This window comes from Psittacula echo (genome assembly GCF_963264785.1).
Source record: "Psittacula echo genome assembly, chromosome: 1".
NCBI classification, from domain to species: domain Eukaryota; kingdom Metazoa; phylum Chordata; class Aves; order Psittaciformes; family Psittacidae; genus Psittacula; species Psittacula echo.
The window spans coordinates 82,197,080-82,220,092 of record NC_137735.1 but is presented as its reverse complement, the minus strand read 5'-3'; the positions used below and the strand labels follow the sequence as shown (position 1 = coordinate 82,220,092).

The window sequence follows — 23,013 nt, the reverse complement described above, 5'->3', positions numbered from 1 at the left end:
TCTTGCTTTTGCACCAGCAAAGCCTGACTCAGTTTTACCAAAGTAAAACACAGCCTACTCTATCTCCTCATATAAATTAAAACTACCAAAGAATATTAATGAAGTACATTCCATGCTAAGACTTTATCTGATTTATTTTTAAATCATATTTCTTTCAGAAGCAATTAAAAACTCTAACTGATGTGAAACAGGTCTTCTCGTTATTTCCAAGAATGGCAAAGGTCTGCCCACAGTCAGGGATCAAAAAATGAGGGTGGGGATGAGAGACAAGAAGAAAAAGAACACAAAGGAACTGCGTAAATAGAGCTCATTTCTCCTACCTTCTGCCTGCTGTTAATAAAGGTAAAGATTTTCACAGTTCTCCTGACCTTTTCAACCTCTCTCTTCATTGATCCAAGCACCAAGTAATCATCTCAGGCTTATGGCATCACACAGCCTTCTACCAGCAAATAGCAATGACACAACAGGGTCAAGAATAGAAACCGAGGAGGAGGAACACATGGGGAGCAGTCAGCTAGGATGGAAGAAGTAGTTACAGAAAGTCATTATGAAATCCCTGGTTTAGGTTCTCTATGTAGTAAATCTTACAACAGGATGCATGAAAAAGTGTCCAATGCAACAGCACTGTTTCCTGAATTTATTCCTACAACAGCAACATGTAAGAGATGCTCTAGACCTTTACTTTGCAAACCATCGGACAAAGCACCCGAGAAGAATGCTGGTCCCCAACTCCTAATAGAAGCAGCCAAAATGCTCCTGGGGCCTTCCAGCAGTGGAGTTGTCAGACTTGAAATCAAGCATCCTCCACCCCACTGTGAAGTCAGGGCGGTAGCGAGCCCAGGGGAAGTTGGGCTTACAGAGCCAAGAATACCTTATCTCAAAGGATAAGGTGGAGCTTTACTTTTCCCCTCTTGCAAAATTGGTTATTAAGTAATCTGTTTATGTCACACATACCAGCACTCCTAACAGTGGCATTACAGCAAGACATCGTTACCTTCAAGGAAAGGAACGTGCAGTGCTCAAAATGAATGGGAATAGATTTCTCGCCCAGGAGGTTCAGCTTAGGGCTGTGCCTCATCCTATTTCTCCCAAGAAAACCTACATTTTCCTGCTTGCACTCCTTCCACACTCCAAACCATACCCTGGCAGATCCCTTGTATCAGCAAGTCACATTTCTGGGTACTTAAGTTCAACATCAATGATGGCCAGTGGCAAGGGGCTGGAACTAAGATGATCTTTCAGGTCCCTTCCAACACAAAGCATTCTGTGATTCTATAAGTAACATGCACTGAATTAATTGATTGAGCCCTCCCAAGGACGTACCTTTGTCAGGTACGTATAGTTTCCACTAACGTTACATTTACTCAGCAAGGGCATGAATGATAACTGCCCCATGCTGAAGATGTCCCAACACCCTATTGACCAGAAATGCCTGGTTTTCCCCCTCTTCAAAAAGCAACATCTTTCCTTAGTAGAGGGAAAAAGAAAATTGTCTCTTCTTTCTGCTCAGTGTCTCGTTTTCCTACAAGTTTACTGAAATTAAGAGTATCTTTAAAGAGCCCTCCTGAGAAATTTGATCAATATTGACTTTTAGGTGCAAAAAATTATTGTAAGAGGAATGGAAAGAAGAGTCGAGAGAGACAAACAGCTTTATGATATGTCTGCTGTTTCCTCGTGAAAGTAGGCTAAAAATAAAAACTATCAGAAAAATAAAATACATCTGGAGGTAAGAATTCCGCTCACTGTTACCTTCCTTTACTCAAAGCCTTTTAAAAAAGCAATTTATAACCATGACAGGAAAGTAGCTGAAGTAACGGAGAGTACTTTGGAGCTAACACCTTCAGGTCTCTCTAGACAAATGCTCTTCGACTTGAAACCACTCCACTTGCAATGCAGAAATCTAGCAGAGAGACTTAAAAGCATCTGCACTGAGTGTCAGCCAAAGGTCTTCTACCCAATGTTTTATTTAGGCCTTCCATTGGATCTTTTTAGCCTTTCCATTAGACCTTAAGCTGAAAGAGAGTAGATTTAGATTGGATAATAAGTTCTTCCCTGTGAGGGTGGTGAGGCCCTGGTACAGGTTGCCCAGAGAAGCTGTGGCTGCCCCATCCCTGGCAGTGTTCAAGGCCAGGTTGGATGGGGCTTCGAGCAACCTGGTCTAGTGGAAGGTGTCCCTGCCTGTGGCAGGGGGTTGGACTAGATGGCCTTTAAAAGATCCCTTCAAGTCCAAACCATTCTGTAAGTCTACAATTCACTCTACACATGCAGACTACGACTGTACACCAGGTGCATGTGTGCACATTAGATACACACATACATTAATTAAGTGTACTTACATACAGGGTGCATATCTGTGCAGAAAGGTAGATGTAGCTGAGGCATGCCTCAAATTCTGGAACCATTTAGGTTGGAAATTTGTCCCTCTAAGGCAAATGAGATCTCTTCAAAGTGTTTTTAACAATTACTTGGCACTGTGGTAATGCTCCATATTTGCCAGGTATGCTACGAATTCTGTCCTAGTCCAGAGGAGTGGAGCGGCTGAGCAGCAACTCACCATATATGCACCACGCATTCATGGTGACCCTGACAGACGCTACAGCATAAGCCCTAGCCCCACCACAGCCAGCAGCTCCTTTTGGGATGTAGCCAGGTCATTCGCAGAAGCCTGGTGAGAATAAAGGCACTGCCTTCAGCACACGCAAGGGAATTAGCTGGTTACACAGCTCCCAGTCTCTCTGAAGGCTCAGACAAGCAGCTGCAGCTCCAAGGGGCCGTCGTGTGTAATTAGAAGTACTTGCTTCACCTCCTCTTCTCCTTCTTCCTCTCCTGAACTGCAGCTGGTCTGTTAGCCCAACTGCATCAAATGAGGATATCTACATCAGAACATGGAGATAAACACACCACATCTACAAATATGAATTTAAGTATTAACCACAACCTTTTTCAGGCACCTGCAGACAGATCAATGGACGCTCCCACACTGCTCCTCACAAACAAGTTGTGTCATATTCCTGGAGTTTCACTCAGGGGCAATACACACCCCAACAGCATGTGGCACGTTTAAGGCAGTAAAATGCGAGAAATACTCTCTCTATTTCCCATCTCCAGTGTCTCTGCTGTGCCAAAGTGTCAATTATTCTATGAGCAAAAGGCTAATACAAACCCCCTGTCATTCCGACCCTGCAGACAGCAAATGGCCTAATTAAACCCAACATGAAGATTTACAGCCACTGAGCACAGATTACTCAATGGAATAATCTGTGCACCTTCAAGAGAGGAAGAAAACACAGGCGTTTTGATGGAAAGGACTGGTTTCATTTGCTGGATGTGCTCTAATTCATCATTTCAGAGATAATTTTCTTTCATACTTCTTGATCCTTCACTGTCCATTGCCAGTGACAATGACATGGCTGTAACCCTACAGCTTTCAAAACATTTTAAACCAAAAACCACAGTCGTTTGTTAATAAATAAAGAAATTAGAATAAAATAATATACTTGAGGGAATGCTAGCACTGTGAGGTGAACACTGGCCTTCTTTCCCTTCTAGGCACCTACCGTCCTTTCCTCCTTCTCCCCCACTAGTTTATCAAGCACACGGTCAACTGATCGTCAGAAACCAAGAAAAAGAGAATCTTCTGCAAATAATTCATTCCTATTAGCCTAATAATGTCCCACAAACAACCTTAAATTTCTTGAAATTGCTTCCACCTTTGGGACATCACAACATTTTTAGTTGGAGAGAAAATAAAGCACTTTCAAAGGATTTCCTAAAAAGCGAGGAAATTGTGCTCTGTTAAAAAGTTCCTTTTCAAAGCAAAAAACCTTCTCTTTATGCCTCCTAAGCTAAAAGCATCACCCAGGCAAACATCCACTTGCTGCCTTATGCCCACCCCTGACACTCAGTACAAATTCAACTGTTTTTTCCAGTTCACATCTCCCTTTGTGACATCTGCCACTGTATTCCAGCACTTCCAGGTGATTTGCAATATTGCAAAAACTATATTCATAGAGGAAAGAAACACAAACAGCTCTGATATTTCACAGCCACTACGGAAGGCACTGCAAAAAGGACTTTGTGGGGAGTGGAAATGCGTGCCAGCAGCCAACAATGACATTCACTCCTCAACTGAAAAAGAGAATTTCTTTAACAAAATCCTCTTCTTTAACAAGTCAGTTTTACCCCAATCAAACTTACTGATGTTTCAATTTTAATTACTCGGCAGAACAAAGGTGCCCTTTTTCTCTGCTTTCCAACCATGCCCATCTTACATGTAAAATCGTAAGCAGTCCAAGGTCCCTTACCTTCCACTTCTTCTTCATCGCATACATGTTTAAGGAAGGAAGCCCCTCTATCCAGTACTGCCTCGTCCTCCATCCTGTAGTAATAGAAAAGAAAAAAGGAATGCTCAGACTTCTCCTGGAGCGAGCTGTTTGAACCAGCCCAGGTCCTGGGCAGGTTAACTTGCAAACTGTTGTTCATGTTCCTGTGGGCACTGCTGTTCTCCTTCCAGAGCCTGCTGTTCCTTCATAGAGCTCCTTTCAGATGCCGTTTGGTTTAAGCTGGCCTCACGTAGCTCGAATTCTAACCTTGAGAGGCCATCAGTGGTGACAGGTGGGAGAAAGGTAATCCTGGCTACAAATCTCTGAGGTTTTTCCTGCTTCTTGTTTCTTTTTTTGTTTTTCCTTTCTCCTTTTTCTTTTTTTTTTTTTCCTAAAAATGATGTAGACACGCAGGCAAGTCTGGAGCTATCTGTGCAATAGCCAAGAGTTCGTGGGATTCCAGTTTCTCTGTTCAGCTCTTCTAGAAGACCGTGATGGCAGAACCCCACTTACAAGCAAGCACACATACCACATAGACACACACACACGCATTCAAACGGCTCCAGCCAGCCTCTTAATACCAGCAAAGCACACTTGTGTGCTGGGAGGCGAGCTCTGTGTCACATGCTGGCCTTACAGAAATCTGACATATGAGGATTATCCAGACACTGAGCGATAGCAAGTCAGACCATCACAGCAGTCATTTCTGTGTGTCACCCGTTCATTCATCCACTCGGGGACGGGTGTTAGCAGCTGTCTCCTTCCCCCTCCACCTCTTATCTGCTTCTCTGTATAGCAGAGACTCCTAATTCTACACCATAAAAGTCCTCCTGGGACACTGCCCAGAACTCCTGCTGCTGTATTTCACCCACAAAATAAGACCCTGCAAGCTTTCCAAGGTTCATTTCCAAATTCACTTTTGACAAGCAAATAAAACGATGATAAAATAACAAAAAAAAAATGTAGCTATATTAAATAATCTCCTTAGAGGCTAAGCACACATTTGCTGCTCATTGCTGGACTGTCACTGTGGAAGCTTTCCATCTTAATACACTGGAGACCAAGCCGGTAACCCGGTTTCCTACCAATGGCAAGAAACAGGCATATACGGATAATGATCAAAAATGAAGACATTTTCCTTATATTCGCTAGATGGAATAGGGACAAACTCATTACAGAAAGAGACAAAGCCTTCAAAACTTCTTCACATCTCTACTGCTTCCACTTGTTCGCACAGAATCCCAGACTAGTTTGGGTTGAAAGAGACCTTAAAGCTCATTTAGTTCCAACCCCCTCTCATGGGTAGGGACACATTCCACTAGACCAGGTTGCTCCAAGCCTGGTCCAACCTGGCCTGCATGATCTCCTATGTGCAGTAGCAGCAATAGAGTTCTTTAAGTGCACATTCAAATTCAGGAGAGTACAAAATTTGAACAGGCGAATATCAGGAAATTAGAATGTCTCAGGTTATCTACCATGTGTGTCAACACGGACCCGAACAACAACAAACAATGAAAACCAGCCACAAAATAAAGTACCCAGGCCCTGGTTTTCTGAAAGCAGCAGCAGAGCAGACATTCTCATCTTTGCCAAATCTTCCTCCATCACAAACACTTTCACTAACACACTATTGGCCACATTCTCAGCTCTCAGTCTGCAGCTCAGCTCCTGTGAATGAGTCTCAAACATGTCACAGATAAAGAGCAAAGTGAAATAGGTCAGATTCAAAGCCACTAACTAAGCACATGGAAAGACTCATTTTTCACTTGGATTACTGGATGTCAGCAAATAATACAGCAGCATACCCCAAAATGAAGACAAAGCATCACCTCCTAAGTTTAGTTCCAATTCAGACACTTGAAAGAAGGCCACCTCCCCTTCCCACAGGCTGTTTCTGCTTGCATTATCTGCCAGAGACCCAGAATACAGAGGATTTGAAGAACAAATTTCCCTGGCTTAAGGAAGGTACCATTTCACAAGCAATCACTGCTCTGTGTGAAGGGGAGGATGTGCTTCTTGACAAGAGAACACACAAAGCCAGCACCCAGGCATGCACACGGAATCCTTACCAAAAGCTCCAATTTTCATTAAATTATTCAAGACTACACATCTTTCCTAACGCAACAGAAGGAAACTTATTTCATGGATGCTTTTGCCTTTTTGCAATGGTTGTGAAGGCACAGCCCAATTTTGATTTATCTTATTTCCTCCCCACAACAGCACAGTAGCTACTTCCTATAAACACAACTGAAAAAATCTGGAACAGATGGGGCTGGATTTCCAGACCAAACGCAAACCACACGTGCTTTATTACTCCGTAAACTCCGTTCTAACAGCCTCACGCACAACATGCCCTGGCATTTGCCTCTGTTCCTTGAGTGCATCCCACACTGGTTTCCACGGTCAATTTCTCCATGTCATGTCAGGCAGCACCAGTCCAAGTTTGCAGCAGCTGAGAAGCAAGTATTATGGGAAGGGGGAGACAGAAAAGAGGTGAAAGGAAGGGAGCAATTTCCACTGCCTGCAAGGACTGCTGAAAATTGAAATGGCTGCCCAAATTGGCCATCACAGCAGCACCCACTTGCTGCTGAGCAATGAATGGCACCTTTCTTCCCCTGCACCAGTCTATCCCATTTAACAGGTTGGAAAAGTGCTTAAGCCACACCACAAGCCTGATGCTCTTCCCCTGACACAGGCACAGAGCAGATCCGAAGGAGCTGGGGGGGGTTTAAAGGGCCAGGAATAGAGCTTGGATCGCCCTGGCACGGCACTTGTTTCTAATCCGCAGGAGTTCAGGGATTAGACTCCCAAGCACCACCTCCCTTGACTTGGGCTTTTCTGTCCGATTACGGCAGGATTTCTTCAGGACAAAATCTAGCAAGAAAACATCCTTTATCATGTGAAACAACAAGAAAATCTCCACTTAGGTCTTGAGGGGAAAACTGGCAGAGTCCCATCAGTGAAGTGCTGCCGCAGAAAAAGGTATTTTCACCATCCCATGGAGAAGACACTGGACAGAAGAAAGGGGTGAGAGGGGAAGGCGGATTTTTTTAGGGCCTTTGAACAGAAACATGCCCTTGTTTAAGCCTGGTTTATCAGCTCCTTTTAGTAAGGTAAAAAGCCATTCAGACACTTTCTATCTAGATCCAAATTCTAACTGCTGCTGTTGCAAGGCTCTGGAAACAAACCTGAAAATTAATAAAATAATAGTAATACTGGGCTCCTATTTTCTCTGTTTGTATCAGAGTGAATCATGTAGTCTGACAGAATATACTCAAGTGAAAAAACATGAGCTGCTTCAGTAATTGGCTTGAGTAATTGAGAGATCATTAGATTGGTACCAGACATTTCTGGGAATGACATGATGTGTCAATAGGATTTTAACAAGTGTCTCACAGGTGAGGAAAGGAGAGGGAAACAGGTCCTTGGCATAAATAAGGGCTGATGTGGGCAATGTGAGCTGCTGCACCAAGGTATCACTCACACCAGCAAATAAAGGTGTCATGTAGGTGGGGAGCCAGAAATGAGAGTTACTAGTTGCTGATAAGCTTTTACAATTCTTCCCATTTCAAACGTCTTTTGAAATCAGGAAGAAAGACCAGCAAACTCTGGACTGAACAAAGGGAACAAAGAACAGAGCCAGTGCTGTAACTGGACCAGACAGTATAATCCAGAGCCCATGTGCAAACTACATTTGAAGAGTAATCATAGAATCAGAGACTGCTTTGAGTTGCAAGGGACCTTAAAGCTCATCCAGTTCCAACCCCCTGCCATGAGAAGGGACACCTTCCACTAGACCAGGTTGCTCCAAGCCCCGTCCAACCTGGCCTTGAACACTGCCAGGGATGGGGCAGCCACAGCTTCTCTGGGCAACCTGTGCCAGTGTCTCACCACCCTCACAGGGAAGAACTTCTTTACATCTTATCTAAATCTCCCCTCTGTCAGTTTAAAGCCATTCCCCCTTGTCCTGTCCCTACCTGCCCTTGTCAAAAGCCCCTCTTCAGCTTTCTTGTCAGCCCCTTTAGGCACTGGAAGCTCCTCTAAGGTTTCCCCTGATCCTTCTCTTCTCCAGGCTGAACAAATGCAAGTAAAGTGCCAAAGCACCCTTTTTTCTGACGATGCAAGACACATAGGGAAAGGACAGAACATACACAACGTTAAAGGAGCATGGACCATTCATCTGTTTTCAGTTGTGCTTTTCCTTTTTGCAGCACTAACTCCTACCTTTTATTGCCAAGGAACTGCTAGCACGTGTTGGACCACACTGTGTACAACACGGCTGCTGGTTAATAGCATATGCTGTATTGAAACAAGGAGGAGGCATAAAGTAAGAAAGCTTTGCAAGTTTATCATGTTACGACCAAATTACGAGCAATGGCACATTCTGCACTACTCATCTTTTCAAAGGGCATGTGAAAACTCAAAGGTTTGCTGCTGCTTGCTCGTATCTCTCAGGGATGACAGCAATACAAGCATTTCGTTACCAAAGCACGCTTGGTAAAGGGGCTTTGGAGAAAGGACATAGCAAACACAGGGTAAGTGTGCTTTCTGTGGGCAGCCTTTTGTCTTTACACTGCTGCCTGAATCACTGGATTCAAACATTTTCCGTGTCAACTGACACTCTGGTTTTGTCGGCAAGTTAGGAAGGCCATGGGGAAACCCAAACCAAAGCCATTGGGTGCCTTGGATCAATCAGACAGCAACAAGCAGAATACAAACCTGGATATAGTTATTTGCTTGAAATATCTCAGGTTACATGGATTTCACTTTGGAAAAGGTACCTCGATGGTTCAGTGATACTGTGCCATTCTATTCAGGTTACTAAAATGTCTTAATACGACATTTTTGAAAACTTGGGGTATGGACTTCTATTGGTTTGGGTTTTTAATAAATTGCAATTAGATCATCTCATTGTTACATGACATGTTTCACTCTACAGAGGTGTCCTCAGGGATTGAAATTAGGTCCCATTAAAGGATGTAAATACAAGCCTCAGTTCTTAACTAAATCTTGTTTTCAAAACTCTTACTGACTGGAATGTCAAGAACTCAAAGGGTTTATCTCAACTCACAGGTGAAGCCTATGAGAGCACTTTCCTGAAACCAAGCTAAGAATTATATGAATTTATTTTGACAATATAAGTTGTATCATTTGGGTATCAATTTAAATATCTGAGAACTTCAGGAGGGCACTTCAACTTGGATACCAAAAATCCAATTCAATATGGATCCAAAAATGAAACAACTATCAGGAAAAATAATTAGGAGTGAACGAAGTTGAAGCTTTCGTCTGCACAACCAACCAAGTAACATTATCAAAACACAGGGAAATCCAAGGGGGATATTGGCACTGGACCCTACGGTAGGTGTAGCAGTTAAAGCCATCGTTTTATTGTGTTTAGATTGCTTACCATAAAATGACACAACTCTATAAAACCTGATAAATTCAGCTGCCTGTTTGCTTTCATTTCCTTCTCTTAAAGGAGACCATGGAGCTGTAACTGGAGACATAACAGCAAGGAGAAGTCCACATTTTCTTCAAGCTTAGTTTGGAAATCGCAGCATCTTGGTTCCAGACCTCTCTGCAGTAGGATGAGGTGAACATCTACCACTCAGCACTAGGTTCCTGCCATCTTCCCTATTCATCTGCTACAGTGACTGTAGCTAGAGCCAGGAAAGGGTACAGAAAGGAATTCAAGATTGCATTTACATAGGACCTTTATGAGATGAGCCAATCAACAGGAAGAAGTGATTTTGGGCTGCAAATACTATGAATGTATCTGTTTAAGGCTAACATAAACCAGATATTTCTGCAGCTTCATCTTCTGCAAAGCATGAAGTATAAATCACAAATAAGTTTTCTCTAGAGGCAGAATGGTGACAGGTTTTAAACCCATAAGCAGCAGTGGAGTTTTCCCAAAAACTATCATTTCAGGATAGCCTGAGGGGTCTGAGTTGGGGTTTTTATGCCATTTATTTCTGTGACGATCTCATGTCCTGCAATATTTTTGTTAGTTTTATGCCTCACAGGCAACTTCTTAGTTGACCATGTTTTACCCATCCAATTGGGTATCACTATGTATTTTTTCAGGTTTGGCTACTAATTGAAAAAAGAAGATTTTGGCATGAAAAAATTCCTAAAATCCCCAACCTGCTTCAAAACATTTGCTTGGGAAAAAAAAAAAAAAAAAAAAAAAAAAAAAACAAACCACACCAAAACATGAGCAAATTCTCAGGAATAGTTTCAAAATTGGAAAGCGGCAGAGGGAGAGAGCACAATCCAGGGTGGAAGACAGCTAAGGTGAAAACATGACCCCAAGCCATAAAGTGTTTGCCCCACTCAAAATTAGTCAGTGTCCAACAGATCTGTAATTCAGTGCATGACCTGAGGCTCAGTAAGCCTTAGATGAAACCTCTCCAAAGGGCTGACTTCCGAGAGCATTTTCATGTGCTCTTCAACTAAACCCGTGTCTATGTAAAAACAATCTTGTTTCATGAAGTAGCTGCTTGTTCAAGCCTTGTGTGAGAGCTATTCTCAAGAAACCGGTGCCTAAGTGGACTGTGTCATAAGACCAGGTATCACAGACTCAGAACTGCAATATTACAAGCATGGATTTTACATCAGCTCAGCACATGACTTTCAAACGGGTACAAGAATTTACAAGTCAGTAGTAGACAGGATATGTAAAGAAATCCTCTGTCTACTATATTTATATATACATACACACACACATACATACATACACACATACATACATATATACACAAACACGCAGCTATATAAACCTAGACAAAGAAATAGCAACTGTAGGAAATCTTTCCAGCATCTGCTGAGTATTTGCTACACTTGGGCTCAAAAAGCAAGGGATGGGTAGCTCGGACCTTACATGGTTTCCTACCTACAGACAGGGATGTTAGAGTGGGTGCCTCAGCCTTGCCAGCCCACCTTGTAAAAGCAAAAGCTTGTCTGGAATGGGAGTTCCTGGGGTTAAGTCCACTTCCCACTCAGCAAAGGAACAGCCAGTGTGTAGAGTCTGGGGTGGCGCAGCACATCCAGTGGCACCACTAACCCAGAGCCAGTTTTCCTCGGGGAAAACAGTCCAGGACTCCCCATCCCAGCTTCCCAGCAAGCAGCTCCCGCATTCATCCTCCTATGTGACTGTTTGAGGGGGGGAAGTCTCTGTAGCAATAACCTCCAGCACACAAAATGTATGAGACCATCTTACGTCTTAATTTCACTTCTCTAACAGCTTGGAATTTTTCCCTTCTTTCAGGCTTTATACTTTCAAACGCACGACTCCTAGAGCTGCATATTTTCCTTCCCTTCGCCTCTGAGATGCTGAAGTCGCTCTAAAAGCACCACAGATCTCTGGACCACCAATGTTAATATCATCACAACTAAGCATGCAGTACAGAACGTATGCTGGCTTCATTGCTTTCTGCTGGAAGGAGGACAGACAATACCTGATCCAGCAAAATGCTGGGCTGGCAGAGGCAGAAAGCAAGGTTGTATAAAACATTCTGGACAGATCTGAAGCAACCAAGGGAGCTAATGCACTTTCAGCACTTCACAGAGTGCAGTCACAGCACTTCCGATCCAGTTCTGGGTGTACTGAAGTGATACGCGATTTCACAATATGCTGGTTTCACAAACATAATCCAGCATAAAGGATATTTTTAACATGGATGATTCCCGTAATCTGCTTCAACACTCAACCTCATACACAGTCCATGTAGCATGACTGAGCAGCAGACAAAGGTGTTAACTGAGCAGGAACTTCGTGAAGTGTGTGTATTACCAAAATCCTCACGCAACCAGTGTCCAGCTATAGACTGAGAACCGGAGAAAGTGCATGACTGAGAACCAGGAGTACGTCAAGGGTTTTATTTGAGTTCGAAACAGTACAGGTCTTGGTGGGGTAAAAAAAGAAGAACAAAATAAATAAAGCAATCTCTGCAAACTTTACCTGGTTACTAGATGAAAGACCCTGTAAAACTATGTATTTTCTAAAATTTAGATGAGTTACTCAAAAGTAAGAAGGAATGTGATACTGTTTGAGATCCCATCAAGAGTGTCATCAGAGCTCACAGCTGAAAAACAAATACACAAGAGGCAAACATCAGCACACACACATAATCCAGGCAGATGAAAGGCAACTTCCCCAAAAAACATCAGATGAGCAAGAAAAACAGTAGGCTTTCAGAGAACAAAGTGCTCCAAGCTACCCTCATCCCCACTTGAGTGACAGCTCCTGTCCAGAAGACTTGATAGTGACTGTTTCCCAGCAAAAATGAGACAAAATCTCCTCTGAATGTCACTGGCATCAGTCCCAGTGCATACATAAAATGCTAATTTAATAATAGTTGATCAAACTATTGCAGATGTGGCTGACAGAAATGCAAACAGCCAATTTTCATAGTAAATGCCCTTTTTTATCTCCACTAGCTGCACTGGAAGGGGAAAAAAAATAAAATCACTGCCCCCCAAACAAACAAAGAAAATTCAAACAACCACAAAAACATAAAGCAAGTTTACTGAAGATGAAGGAGCAACATTTCCAGAGAGGAGAGGAGAGAGCAGTGAGAAACACAAACCCAAGTTATTTTAAAGCCATCTGAGAACTGACTGAAATTAAGAATTTCATCACTTCCACCAATTTAAGCTCCCGTCAGAACAACAGGAGCAAGGCAGTCCCAGCCCACAGCACCACGGACCCCAGGAGCCGTTCTGTCTCTCAAGACTGCCAAGTGCTTAGCAAAATACCAACAATGCCAGCACAAGCCCAAGAACCCAAAGGAACACTGGTCCCTCACTGATGACCCCCATGAGGATCATTCAACAGCAGTGTGACTGCAAGTGACAATTCCTTCCTGCATGATCATGGCAGACCCATGATCCCAGTCATGGAGAGCAGCCTCTTGTGCCTTCTGGGGGCTATCATCAGGCTGCTGGGGCAAAATCGATGTTTGGCCTCTGGCTACTGCTGTCCAGGCTTACAACACATAGAATCCCAGACTGGTTTAGGTTGGAAGGGACCTTAAAGCTCATCCAGTTCCAACCCCCTGCCACAGGCAGGGACACCTTCCACTAGACCAGGTTGCTCCAAGCCCCATCCAACCTGGCCTTGAACACTGCCAGGGATGGGGCAGCCACAGCTTCTCTGGGCAACCTGTGCCAGTGTCTCTACTCAAAATATCATGTCACAGTATCAGAGAGGTAGGTTTGTTGGTTTTGCCAATGTTATCAGACAAAGAAAATAGCTGTCAGAACACTGATGGCCATTGGGAACCTCACTGCCATGTCTACTAGCCTCATGAAAGAGTTCAGCCACACGTTCACTCTTTTGATGGCACCTGAAAAGCCAGCAAACAGAGATTTCCTATGATTCTCCATAACATTCCCAGCAGTGGACAACAGGGAGCAGGTCACTGTTGTACAGAACAATGCACTACCTTCAGGTGGCCCTTGCCCTTCCACGCACAGAGCTCAGAGAGTAATGAGACCCATGCATTACGATGACCCAGTTAATACCTTGACTTCAAATTATGGCGCCACTAAAGAGCAGACCAAGCCCGTGATCTTTAAACTCAGACCTGCAGACTATCAATTAGCCATTAATAAGAGTTTCGCCCAGACCAGGCAGGGGCACATGACGGTGTTTTTCCTGCATTAGTCAGTGAACGAAGGATATGGGTTTTTTCACCGCCAGGACACCAAATTAAACAGGGAGGAACATGACGCAGAATAAAAGCAGAGTGGTAGAAGCAGACAACACATGATCCTGCATAAAGTCAATCCATTTAGAAATGTTAAACTCACTTTACCAGCAAAATGAGTTAGCTACTGGATTGGCATTTTGCTTCATGGGAGAGTCATGTTCTTAATTTGGTTCTAAGTGCCCTAAAGCTGGATTTGCTGTCTCTAACCACAGCCGGGAGCACGTAACTGAACCGCTGAGCAGGCAACTCCCAAGTTTTAACAAGACTGTCCCTTAGATGACATCCAGTCAAGGGCAGCCCAAAATAGACTTACTCATATCAGCCCAAAACAAGCCTGAGAACAAAACCATAACCCAAGAGCTGAAAAGTAGTTTCTTGCTAGAAAGTGTTCACAGCTACCTCTTACAAACTCCCTTCTAGTAACCCATCACCATCCAAAAAAGCAACTGGGGGTGGGGGGGGAAAGTGGTAGAAGCATGGTGATGCTGATAAGCACCACAACTGCAGGAGATCCTGGATCCTCCAAAGTACCCTAAAAACTAGTGTGATGACCAGTGAGCTTGTCTACAAGACCAAGCAGATTCCTGCAAGATAAAAGGGACTTTAGCATAGGTATTTTTTTCAGGCAATGGCTGAAAAATCTCATCTGCTCTAGGGACAGACTTCAAAAAAACCATTCTTCTGGATAGAGACAGCCTAGAAAATTACGACCACATGTATTTTCCTTTACTAAAGGAAGGCTACTGGTGTTACTCAGGCTTGTGTAGTACAGCTGACCCTGACTGACCCCAGAGATATTCCAGACCATATGGCATCATGGCTCAGATGGGGGAAGGAGTAGAAGTGGGGGACATTCAGAGTGATGGTGTCTTCCCCCAACAACTGTTACACATGATGGAGCCCTGCTGTCCTAGGGATGGCTGAACTCCTGTCTGATGATGAACTCCTGCCTGATTCGCAATTGGCGAATTAATTCCTTGTTTTGCTTTGCTTGCATGCATGGCTTTTGCTTCACCCATCAAACTGTCTTTACCTCAACCCATGACTTCTCATTTTCCCCTTCCAATTCTCTCCCTCAACCCACTGGGAAGAGGGAGCCAGAAGTGGTGTGGTGCTTAGTTGCCAGCTGGGGTTAAACCCAAACAGTTCTTCTTGGCACCCAACATGGGGTGCAAAAGGTTCCAGATAACCAGAGATTCAACTGGAATGTGCTAGATCAAGTTTATAGCTGTTATTGCTGTTTAGCTATTAATTGGCAGGCTCCTGTGTATTTACCATGGGGCTTGCTTGCCTCACTGTCTACTGGAGTCTAGTGCTCATTAGCGGATGCTTTATAGTTTTGCTGCTTACTGTAGTGCTTATCATCTGATTCTGCCATGCTGGGAACAGTCTGATAACAGTGATGGTGGTGTACCCGGTCATGCTGTGACATCACAAAGCGTGTGGCCATGGCTAAGTCCATGACAGAGCAGCTCCACCTCTAAGGAACTGCAGTCTGTGTTTAAGTCCAAGCTGGAGAAGGGGCAAGGGGAGAAGTTCATTGCAATGTTAAGCCCTATGGTCTGGTTCAAAGGAACCAGGGATGGACATTGTAATGGAAAAAAACTGTAAATTGTTGTAACCCATTACTTGAGTTCCATGTTACAGGAATTACTATAGCAGGAACCAACTGAATTAATGGAGGACAAGACTTCCAAGAGGCAGTGCAGGTGCAGCAGTGACGAATCTGAGCTGGCTTTGGTGTCCAGTAACTGCATTCAACACAGCACCTCTCCTGTCCTGAGTGACCATTATAAGAGATGGAGCCCAAAGTCACAGACTAAATCAACTCAATGGACATCTATGGACAATTTACAGATGTTTCACAGGGGTGGTCCACAGACGACAGAAATGATAGCTGTGTATTATATCAAAGGATGGGAAGGGGGGTGATGGGTAATGAGGATGTCTTGGATAGGGACCTGAGTATCATGCAAATCGTATGGAATAAGGGGTGGAGAATACGCTGGGTTTGGCTGGGTGCTTGGACTCCAATTCTCTCCTCCATCCCACCAAGGAGGAGTGAACGAGATACCAGGCTTATCTGCTCATGTTATCACTCACTGTCTGCTTTCATTCTCTTCTTCACGTGCATCTGCCTCCATGTGTCTGGAGGCAGCCATTCTTTGGGAAGAAACCTCAGAAAACCACCTTTCTACAACACATCCATTTGGTGTGTCAGGTGTGGTCACAAAGCAAGCCAGCATGTCTGGGGATGGAGAGGGCAACCCAAGGCAACATTCGTGGTCAGCACCCACTGAGCATAACCTGCCCAGCTTGGTCATCACATGGTCTCTTCATAGCTGTTCTAATTCATCCCCAACTCCCCAAGAAATTCTTTCAGCCAGGATTCCTGGGTACCGTAGTTACGTAAGCTGATGCCTGCAGATTTCACCGCTCATCTTTAACCAGACATCTCCATTCCAGAAGAAGGTACAACAGTGGCCAACTCCAGCTAATTTTCAACAGGGTTTGGATACAAAGCTGCCTTTTGTCTCTTTGGTGATAGGGGTCACGGTAAGCAAAGGTGATAAAAGGTACTCCTGGGTGACTCTGAACCAGTCACACACATCTTAACCATCAGCTGCAGGCACTTTCTCAAATACAGGCTATAACCACCTATCACTGAACCCAGCTTGTAAATCTTCATATAACCACCACTTGCTTGGAGACACCTGCCAACAAAGAACAGCTTTGTGCCCAGCACCTCATTGCAACACAGCTGTTTAAAGGTAAAAGGAAAATTGTAGACAGCAACATTAAATACCAGTTATCTGCACCCATTATCTTGCCTTTTTTTTTTTATTGCTATGTTGAATAACTGGTCTGGGATCAGAGCCAGGAAAGTTGGGCTGAGACCACAGTCCAAGACTTCATAGACATTACTGAGAATTTCAAACTAAGGGTCATATCCAGAAGTGTACTGACTTCTTCATGGAGAATACAAGATACCTTTCCTGAGTTACAAGTTGAGCCTCCCCAGGAAAATACTAAGCTGTTCATAACCCAAGGCATTAATGTACCAGGAATACTTAACACAAAGGTTTCTTTTTCATCATTTAGAATTAAAAAGGAAGAAACATGTTCAAGAAAGACAGCTTCATTTGTAGAAAAGTAATTACATAAAGTTTTAGAGTTCACAGAGATCTCTGCACACTCCCACATTTCTCCACTTCTGAAGGCTCAGAGGACATTCTGGTTACTTGCCGGGAGATACATTCTGAGCACCATGAGCTTAAGCTGGTTTTGCAATGCTTTTTAATAAGTTGTAGCCCTAATGTTCAGTGAAATACGTTTGGTCTGGGCTCTTCTAGCTTGATCTTTGAGTAATTATTTTACAGCTCCCTTTATTCAGTGTCTGGAGAGGATTCTGACACTAAGATAACAGTTGGGGCTTCCACAGAGTTGTTTTGCAGCATATTCCCTTTCAACAAAAAATATGTATCACATTTCTGGGAAAGGGAAGATGTGGATGATCCAAAGCAAACTTAGGAAACCTCGAGGTTTTTCTTTTGCAGCAATTCCTGACACTTCACTGTTTTATTCACAGGTTCAGAGTGTCCATCCTGGGTTGAACTATAGGATGATAACCACAGCTACGTGCCCACTCCTGCGAATAGGAGAAACTGAGTAGTCAGAGCACCGTGGTTGTAGTTCAGTGCCCACAGTAGTCAAGGAGGGGTGCTTGGGCTTGCCTACATTGTCAGTGAAGCATGGGCCCAAGCTCACACTCAAGCCCAGACTTGCTCACATTCTTTCAATGCTAAGAGGCTCTCAGACCTTCTTCAGCGCACAGCTAAGGTAGAAAATTCAAGGTCTACCACAAAGCCCAGCAGACCCAACTTTTCCTTCTTGTCAGCAGACATCAGCAAGGTCCCATGGACACATCAGCATTGGCAGGCACAGTGCATGATGCTCCTTGGGCAGACCACGAGGCTTTGGACCATGGAAAGCTCTGAGCTGCTGGGCTTCGCACACCAAAGCCAACTCACAGAACAGGGCTTCAACTGCAACAGCAGCATTGCCAGGGACAAGGAAAGCTCGGCTCAATGTCTCTACTCTTGGCATTGGGTAGAGACACTGGCACAGGTTGCCCAGATAAGCTGTGGCTGCCCCATCCCTGGCAGTGATCAAGGCAACGCTGGACAGGGCTTGGAGCAACCTGCTCTAGTGGAAGGTGTCACTGCCTGTGGCAGGGTGTTGAAACTGGATTGGAGTTGAAGGCCATTCGAGCCCAAAGCATTCCATGATACTCTGCTGCTTTTTACAATCACATAACCTATCCACACTGAGCAAAGCTAAGCATTGGCCAGACTAATGCATTCATTCAAGGGAGCCTTTTCCCAATTCAAAACACAAGAGAGTCACGTACCTTATCTACCAAGCTAGCCAAGTCACTTTGGTCTGACAAGAGGGATCAGTAACACCCTAACAGGGTGTCAAAACCCACTCCCCTGGGCACAGTTAACCATATACTATTTGCTGAAGGCCAAAGACAGCATTCTCAAAGCTTGTACAACACAGCAGGCATACACTGAAGAGACAGACTGCCTCTCCTAAAGCCAGACTATGGCTTTTCAATATATAAACTGATCACTTGCTGTTCATAAAAAGGTAGAAAACCACAAATACTATTCTATTCTGAATACGGAAAAACCTTAATTTATCACATTCCTGTAGAAGTACTTCTTGCTCTTACATGAGAATAATCTTTTCTTTCCAAACACATTTTGTGGATGTCAGTAACACACTGGAGACTTAAACTCACTCTGAAATGCAAGCAGTTCAAAAGTTGACACTCTGCAAGCAACATCTGTCTATTCAAGATGGTTTTGCAACAAAATTAGTGATGTCAACTGACACGGCCACAGGTGAGTTGTAACTGAAAACACAACCTAGGCCTTGGGTGACCTCTGAAGGTCCCTTCCTATGAAATATTCCATTAACTTCTAAATAAATATAAATAAATATAAATAAATAAATAAATAAATAAACCTCTTCCTAACACCACCCTGCAAGTCCCTATCAAAGATGGACTGAAGACTTTGCACTGGTCTCCAACTAATTTCCAACCCCACCCCTCACACAGCCTATGGTTACAATCCAGACTTCGTTCCTACACCTGTCCATCCCCGTTCGATCTGTTCTCTCCACTCAATCATCTCACCCTTGTTCCTCCTGCTCATACCAGTGGAGCTACGCACATCAGACTCAACCCACCGCACTTTAGCATGGCCTTAACAATCCACCCACTGAATTGCTTCGAGGCTGGAAGTCACCGGTGGCAAACTGCCTGTGGGATTCAGGTGACAGACCCACAGAAATGAACGTCCCATGAACTGTAGGAAAGGTACCAGGACCGGAGCCCATTGTATGGCCACGAAAGATGTGAACCATGCCGTGGCACTCCAAGGCATGGCTCCGCATTTCCAAGCTTTCTCTACGCAACAATAAGGATGCTCACAGCACTGAAACTCCATCATCAGCATTATGAAGGCATCTGGCAGTGTTTCCCAAGAACGCCACATTCACACTTCGCCTGGGACAATGCTCCTCAAACTTATTCGTTATTCACAAGCCCAAGCCTGTGAGATGTTAAACATCATGAGATGTTAAACAATGGATGTGGAATAACTCCCAGGGCACCGCACACTGTATTGTTGTGCCATTACAGCTTTGGAACGGAGCTCCACAGGGGACAGAAGAGAACAAAGTATCCCTCTATTTTTTCACTGCGATTATTGTTTCTGCCTAGAAGGATACACAGGCTGCTCTGTTGACTAGGGCGACTGGTCTTCAGCAGTGCTGTTTGCCTGCTGAATGCACCAACTGTCAGAAGTGGAAGTGATATCAGGCTATTCACATCCAGCAAGAATTTGGATAAAATCCACTTCACAATCATCAAATTTACCAACTGAGAGACCTAAGCAAAATGTGCATGTACAAATCCCATGTAGGAAACACACTTGCATTCAATTCTAGTGCAAGGAAGCAGGTGTAACATACTCAAACGCTACTTTTTCGTGACCTACCGAACACGTATTTCCCAGCCTCATTCTAAACACAGAATCTTCTCACAGTTAGCAACCTTGATAACAGATCTTTATGCTTACGTATGAGGGTTGACAATACGTCTGAAGTGTTATATAGTCACAGAACAATAAAAGCAGTTCACTTTTGCAACCTTCTGTTCAAGGTTAAGAGTTGAAATTAGAGGCTCTGATCAGTAAAGCTGCAAGAGGAGATTAAAATTAAGCAAAAACTTAAAATAACTTAGGTGAAAATTATCATTAAGTTGCACAGAGCAGTGAAAAGGACAGGCAAGTCCTGTTTCTGCAATTACTGTGCAGCATAGACAAGACAAATTCTAACAAGGATGATTACTTGACATGCAAGACTCCAGTCTCTTCTTTTGACTTAAGATTACACATTTGAATAGTCATCAAAATCAAAAAGCTTCCAGGTTCAGGTTTTGCTCAGAAAACAGGAGCAGACGAAGACAGAATAAACTACAGGAGTCAATTTTAAGTGAAAAAAGGCGAATGTTCGTGGCACATGCAAAGCCACCAGGATTTCTTACATAATACCAGCTCACTGTGATAACTTGAGAAGGCAAATAAAATTAAATCTCCACCGGGGAACAAGCACATCCACTTTTAGCCTGGTTGATTAATCCCACAGATCAGCTGCAGGCACCTTGCACAGGTTAAAAAAAGAGGTACCATCCCACCACAGCCCCCAGAGTTCTAAGCACAGTTTTCCACCCACAATTATCTGTTCCCATCACCAGGCAGATCATGGAAATATCCACGTCCCAGATTTAGCAGTAAGAACACTCCAACAGATCAAATCCCACAATTTCCAAACCACCCTCAAAAAGAAAAAATCTCTAGCAAAGGAATCCATAGCTAACAATGGAATAACGACTGATTAAACCCAAAGAGTAGTCCTCAGGACTTGTCTAAAAAGGAGCAGCACAGACAAACCTGCTCCAATTTGTAAAGAAATGATATTTGTTTCACAGTCTCTGGCTGGACCTATGCTTTTCTCCTCTGAAACCCAGGCAAAATATTTCCTACAGACCATACCTTGCAGGAATAACTTGTTTTCGAGGCAACAAAAATGCAACAATTGATATAACTGCATAAGATTGACATAACTCATCAAGCCAACATTTCGTAACTCAGAAAACTTTTAAATATGTTCATTTATAACATTAGCACTGAATTAAGCCATTTTTATAATTAACATTGTTAAGAAAATAAAGAGATTCTAGTAAACCTCAGTCTTAAGAATTCCTTCAAACAATTCCCACCACCACCAAGTTTGATTTTTCAAGACTCACTGTGTAACGTGAAATGTATGGATCACTATGCATGGAAGGACAATTAAGGCTTATTTCAAGTTGGATTAACACAGAGTATGTAGCAATCATAATATTCAGTAGCACAATAGAAATATGACCCTGTTCCCTAATAAATGTAGCTAGATAATAAAGCAAGGATTTGAAACACTGTGACTTGGAAGATTACCCCCCTCCCTTAAAGGATTTCCTTAGGAGTAATAAATACATAGATTATCCAGTCTCTCCCTCCACATACATTTATATATATAAATAATACACACACACTCTTAAAAAAATAAATCAAATCCCCCTTCAGTGTGTTTTACTGTTGCAGCAGCATCAGCCTTGCTAACAGCACACACAATCCTAGAATTCAGATGCAGAAAATCCATTTGAGCCTCAAATAAAAAGGATTCCGATTTTGGTTATGTCAAACCATCTTCTGATTTTTCTGGTGGGAAAACCTGTTAAAAATAGGACCACTTGTCATTGTGGTGCTCCTCCAAAGTGCTCCGCAGGATTCAGAGTATGGATCACAACTGGCTTGTACACTACAAGTCCTGCTCTCTTTTTCGCTGCGTGGTTGGAAATTCAGATAGAAATCCACAATTCTAAACCAAACACAACAGAACATCAAGAACAAAAACTGAGATGCAGGTTTCTCCAATTTTCTGCTGTTTCTCACCACAGAAACTCACCTAAATTCTCTCTGCTGATAGCCCCAGGGGCAACTTTTATTCCACAGGAGGCACTTTCATCATAACTAATATCACTCACTAATTTTCAAGGCTCGTATGTTTGACAGACTATCTTTGAGCTCCATCCCCATGCAAGCCTTAACCCAAAAGATGATAGCCACTCCTTGAAGCCACTATTTGATACCAAGCCACCAAGATCTAGAGAGATGATGGTAGAGATTGACCTGAGAGCAAGCACTCCAGCAGGCCACAGTACCACCAAGTGCTTTTAAGCTTCTGCAGCTTTTTTCTTCTGCCACACGCTGTTTTATCACCCAGTGATAGGATAGGTGCTGTAACTGTTCAGTACAAAAATTCAATACTGTCAAATAGCAATAAAAAAAATGTTCCTGCCACAAACTACACACAATGCTGAGCAAACTCAGGGGAAAGAAGATGCTATAGCAACTCAAAGTTCAAGGGCAGGGGGCAGAAGCATTGCTTTGAACGGGTGTAGGAGTTAGCTGCAACCTTGGTAGTTAATTGCTGTATTTTCATTTCATTTTCAAACAGTGAAGAACAAGAGCTCTGCCTCCCCTTTCCAGCTCTGTTTATTCAGAGGGAGCACAAAGAGAAGCTTTCCTTCTACCAGAAGCAGCACAATGACACAGAGACAGGCTCCTTTATCAATATTAACTGTAAACTGCTATTAGTGGGATTTCTAAGAGCACTCCCTTTTGAGCCTCCTAAATGGATTTGAAGCCAGAAGCAGCTAATTGACTTCATACGAGAAAACCTGACAGTAGCTATCAGAACCCTTTGAATTTGCTCCAAGCAAGAGTTCAGATTCTAAGTCTAATGCACACAGAAAATAAGTGAAAGGCAGGTCGCTGGAGCGTGACAAGGATGCT

General features: G+C 43.4%; 1 protein-coding gene across 1 annotated transcript in view; it reads right to left on the bottom strand.

The window, feature by feature from the left end:
• SLC4A4 (solute carrier family 4 member 4) overlaps nt 1–23,013 on the bottom strand; it is a gene marked incomplete at its 3' end in the record, with an annotated part of 170,440 nt that overhangs the window by 135,104 nt on the left and 12,323 nt on the right. The window contains exon 2 of the mRNA XM_080625712.1: nt 4,305–4,378. Coding sequence (XP_080481838.1) covers nt 4,305–4,378 — 74 coding nt within the window. The remainder of the gene's footprint in view (nt 1–4,304; nt 4,379–23,013) is intronic.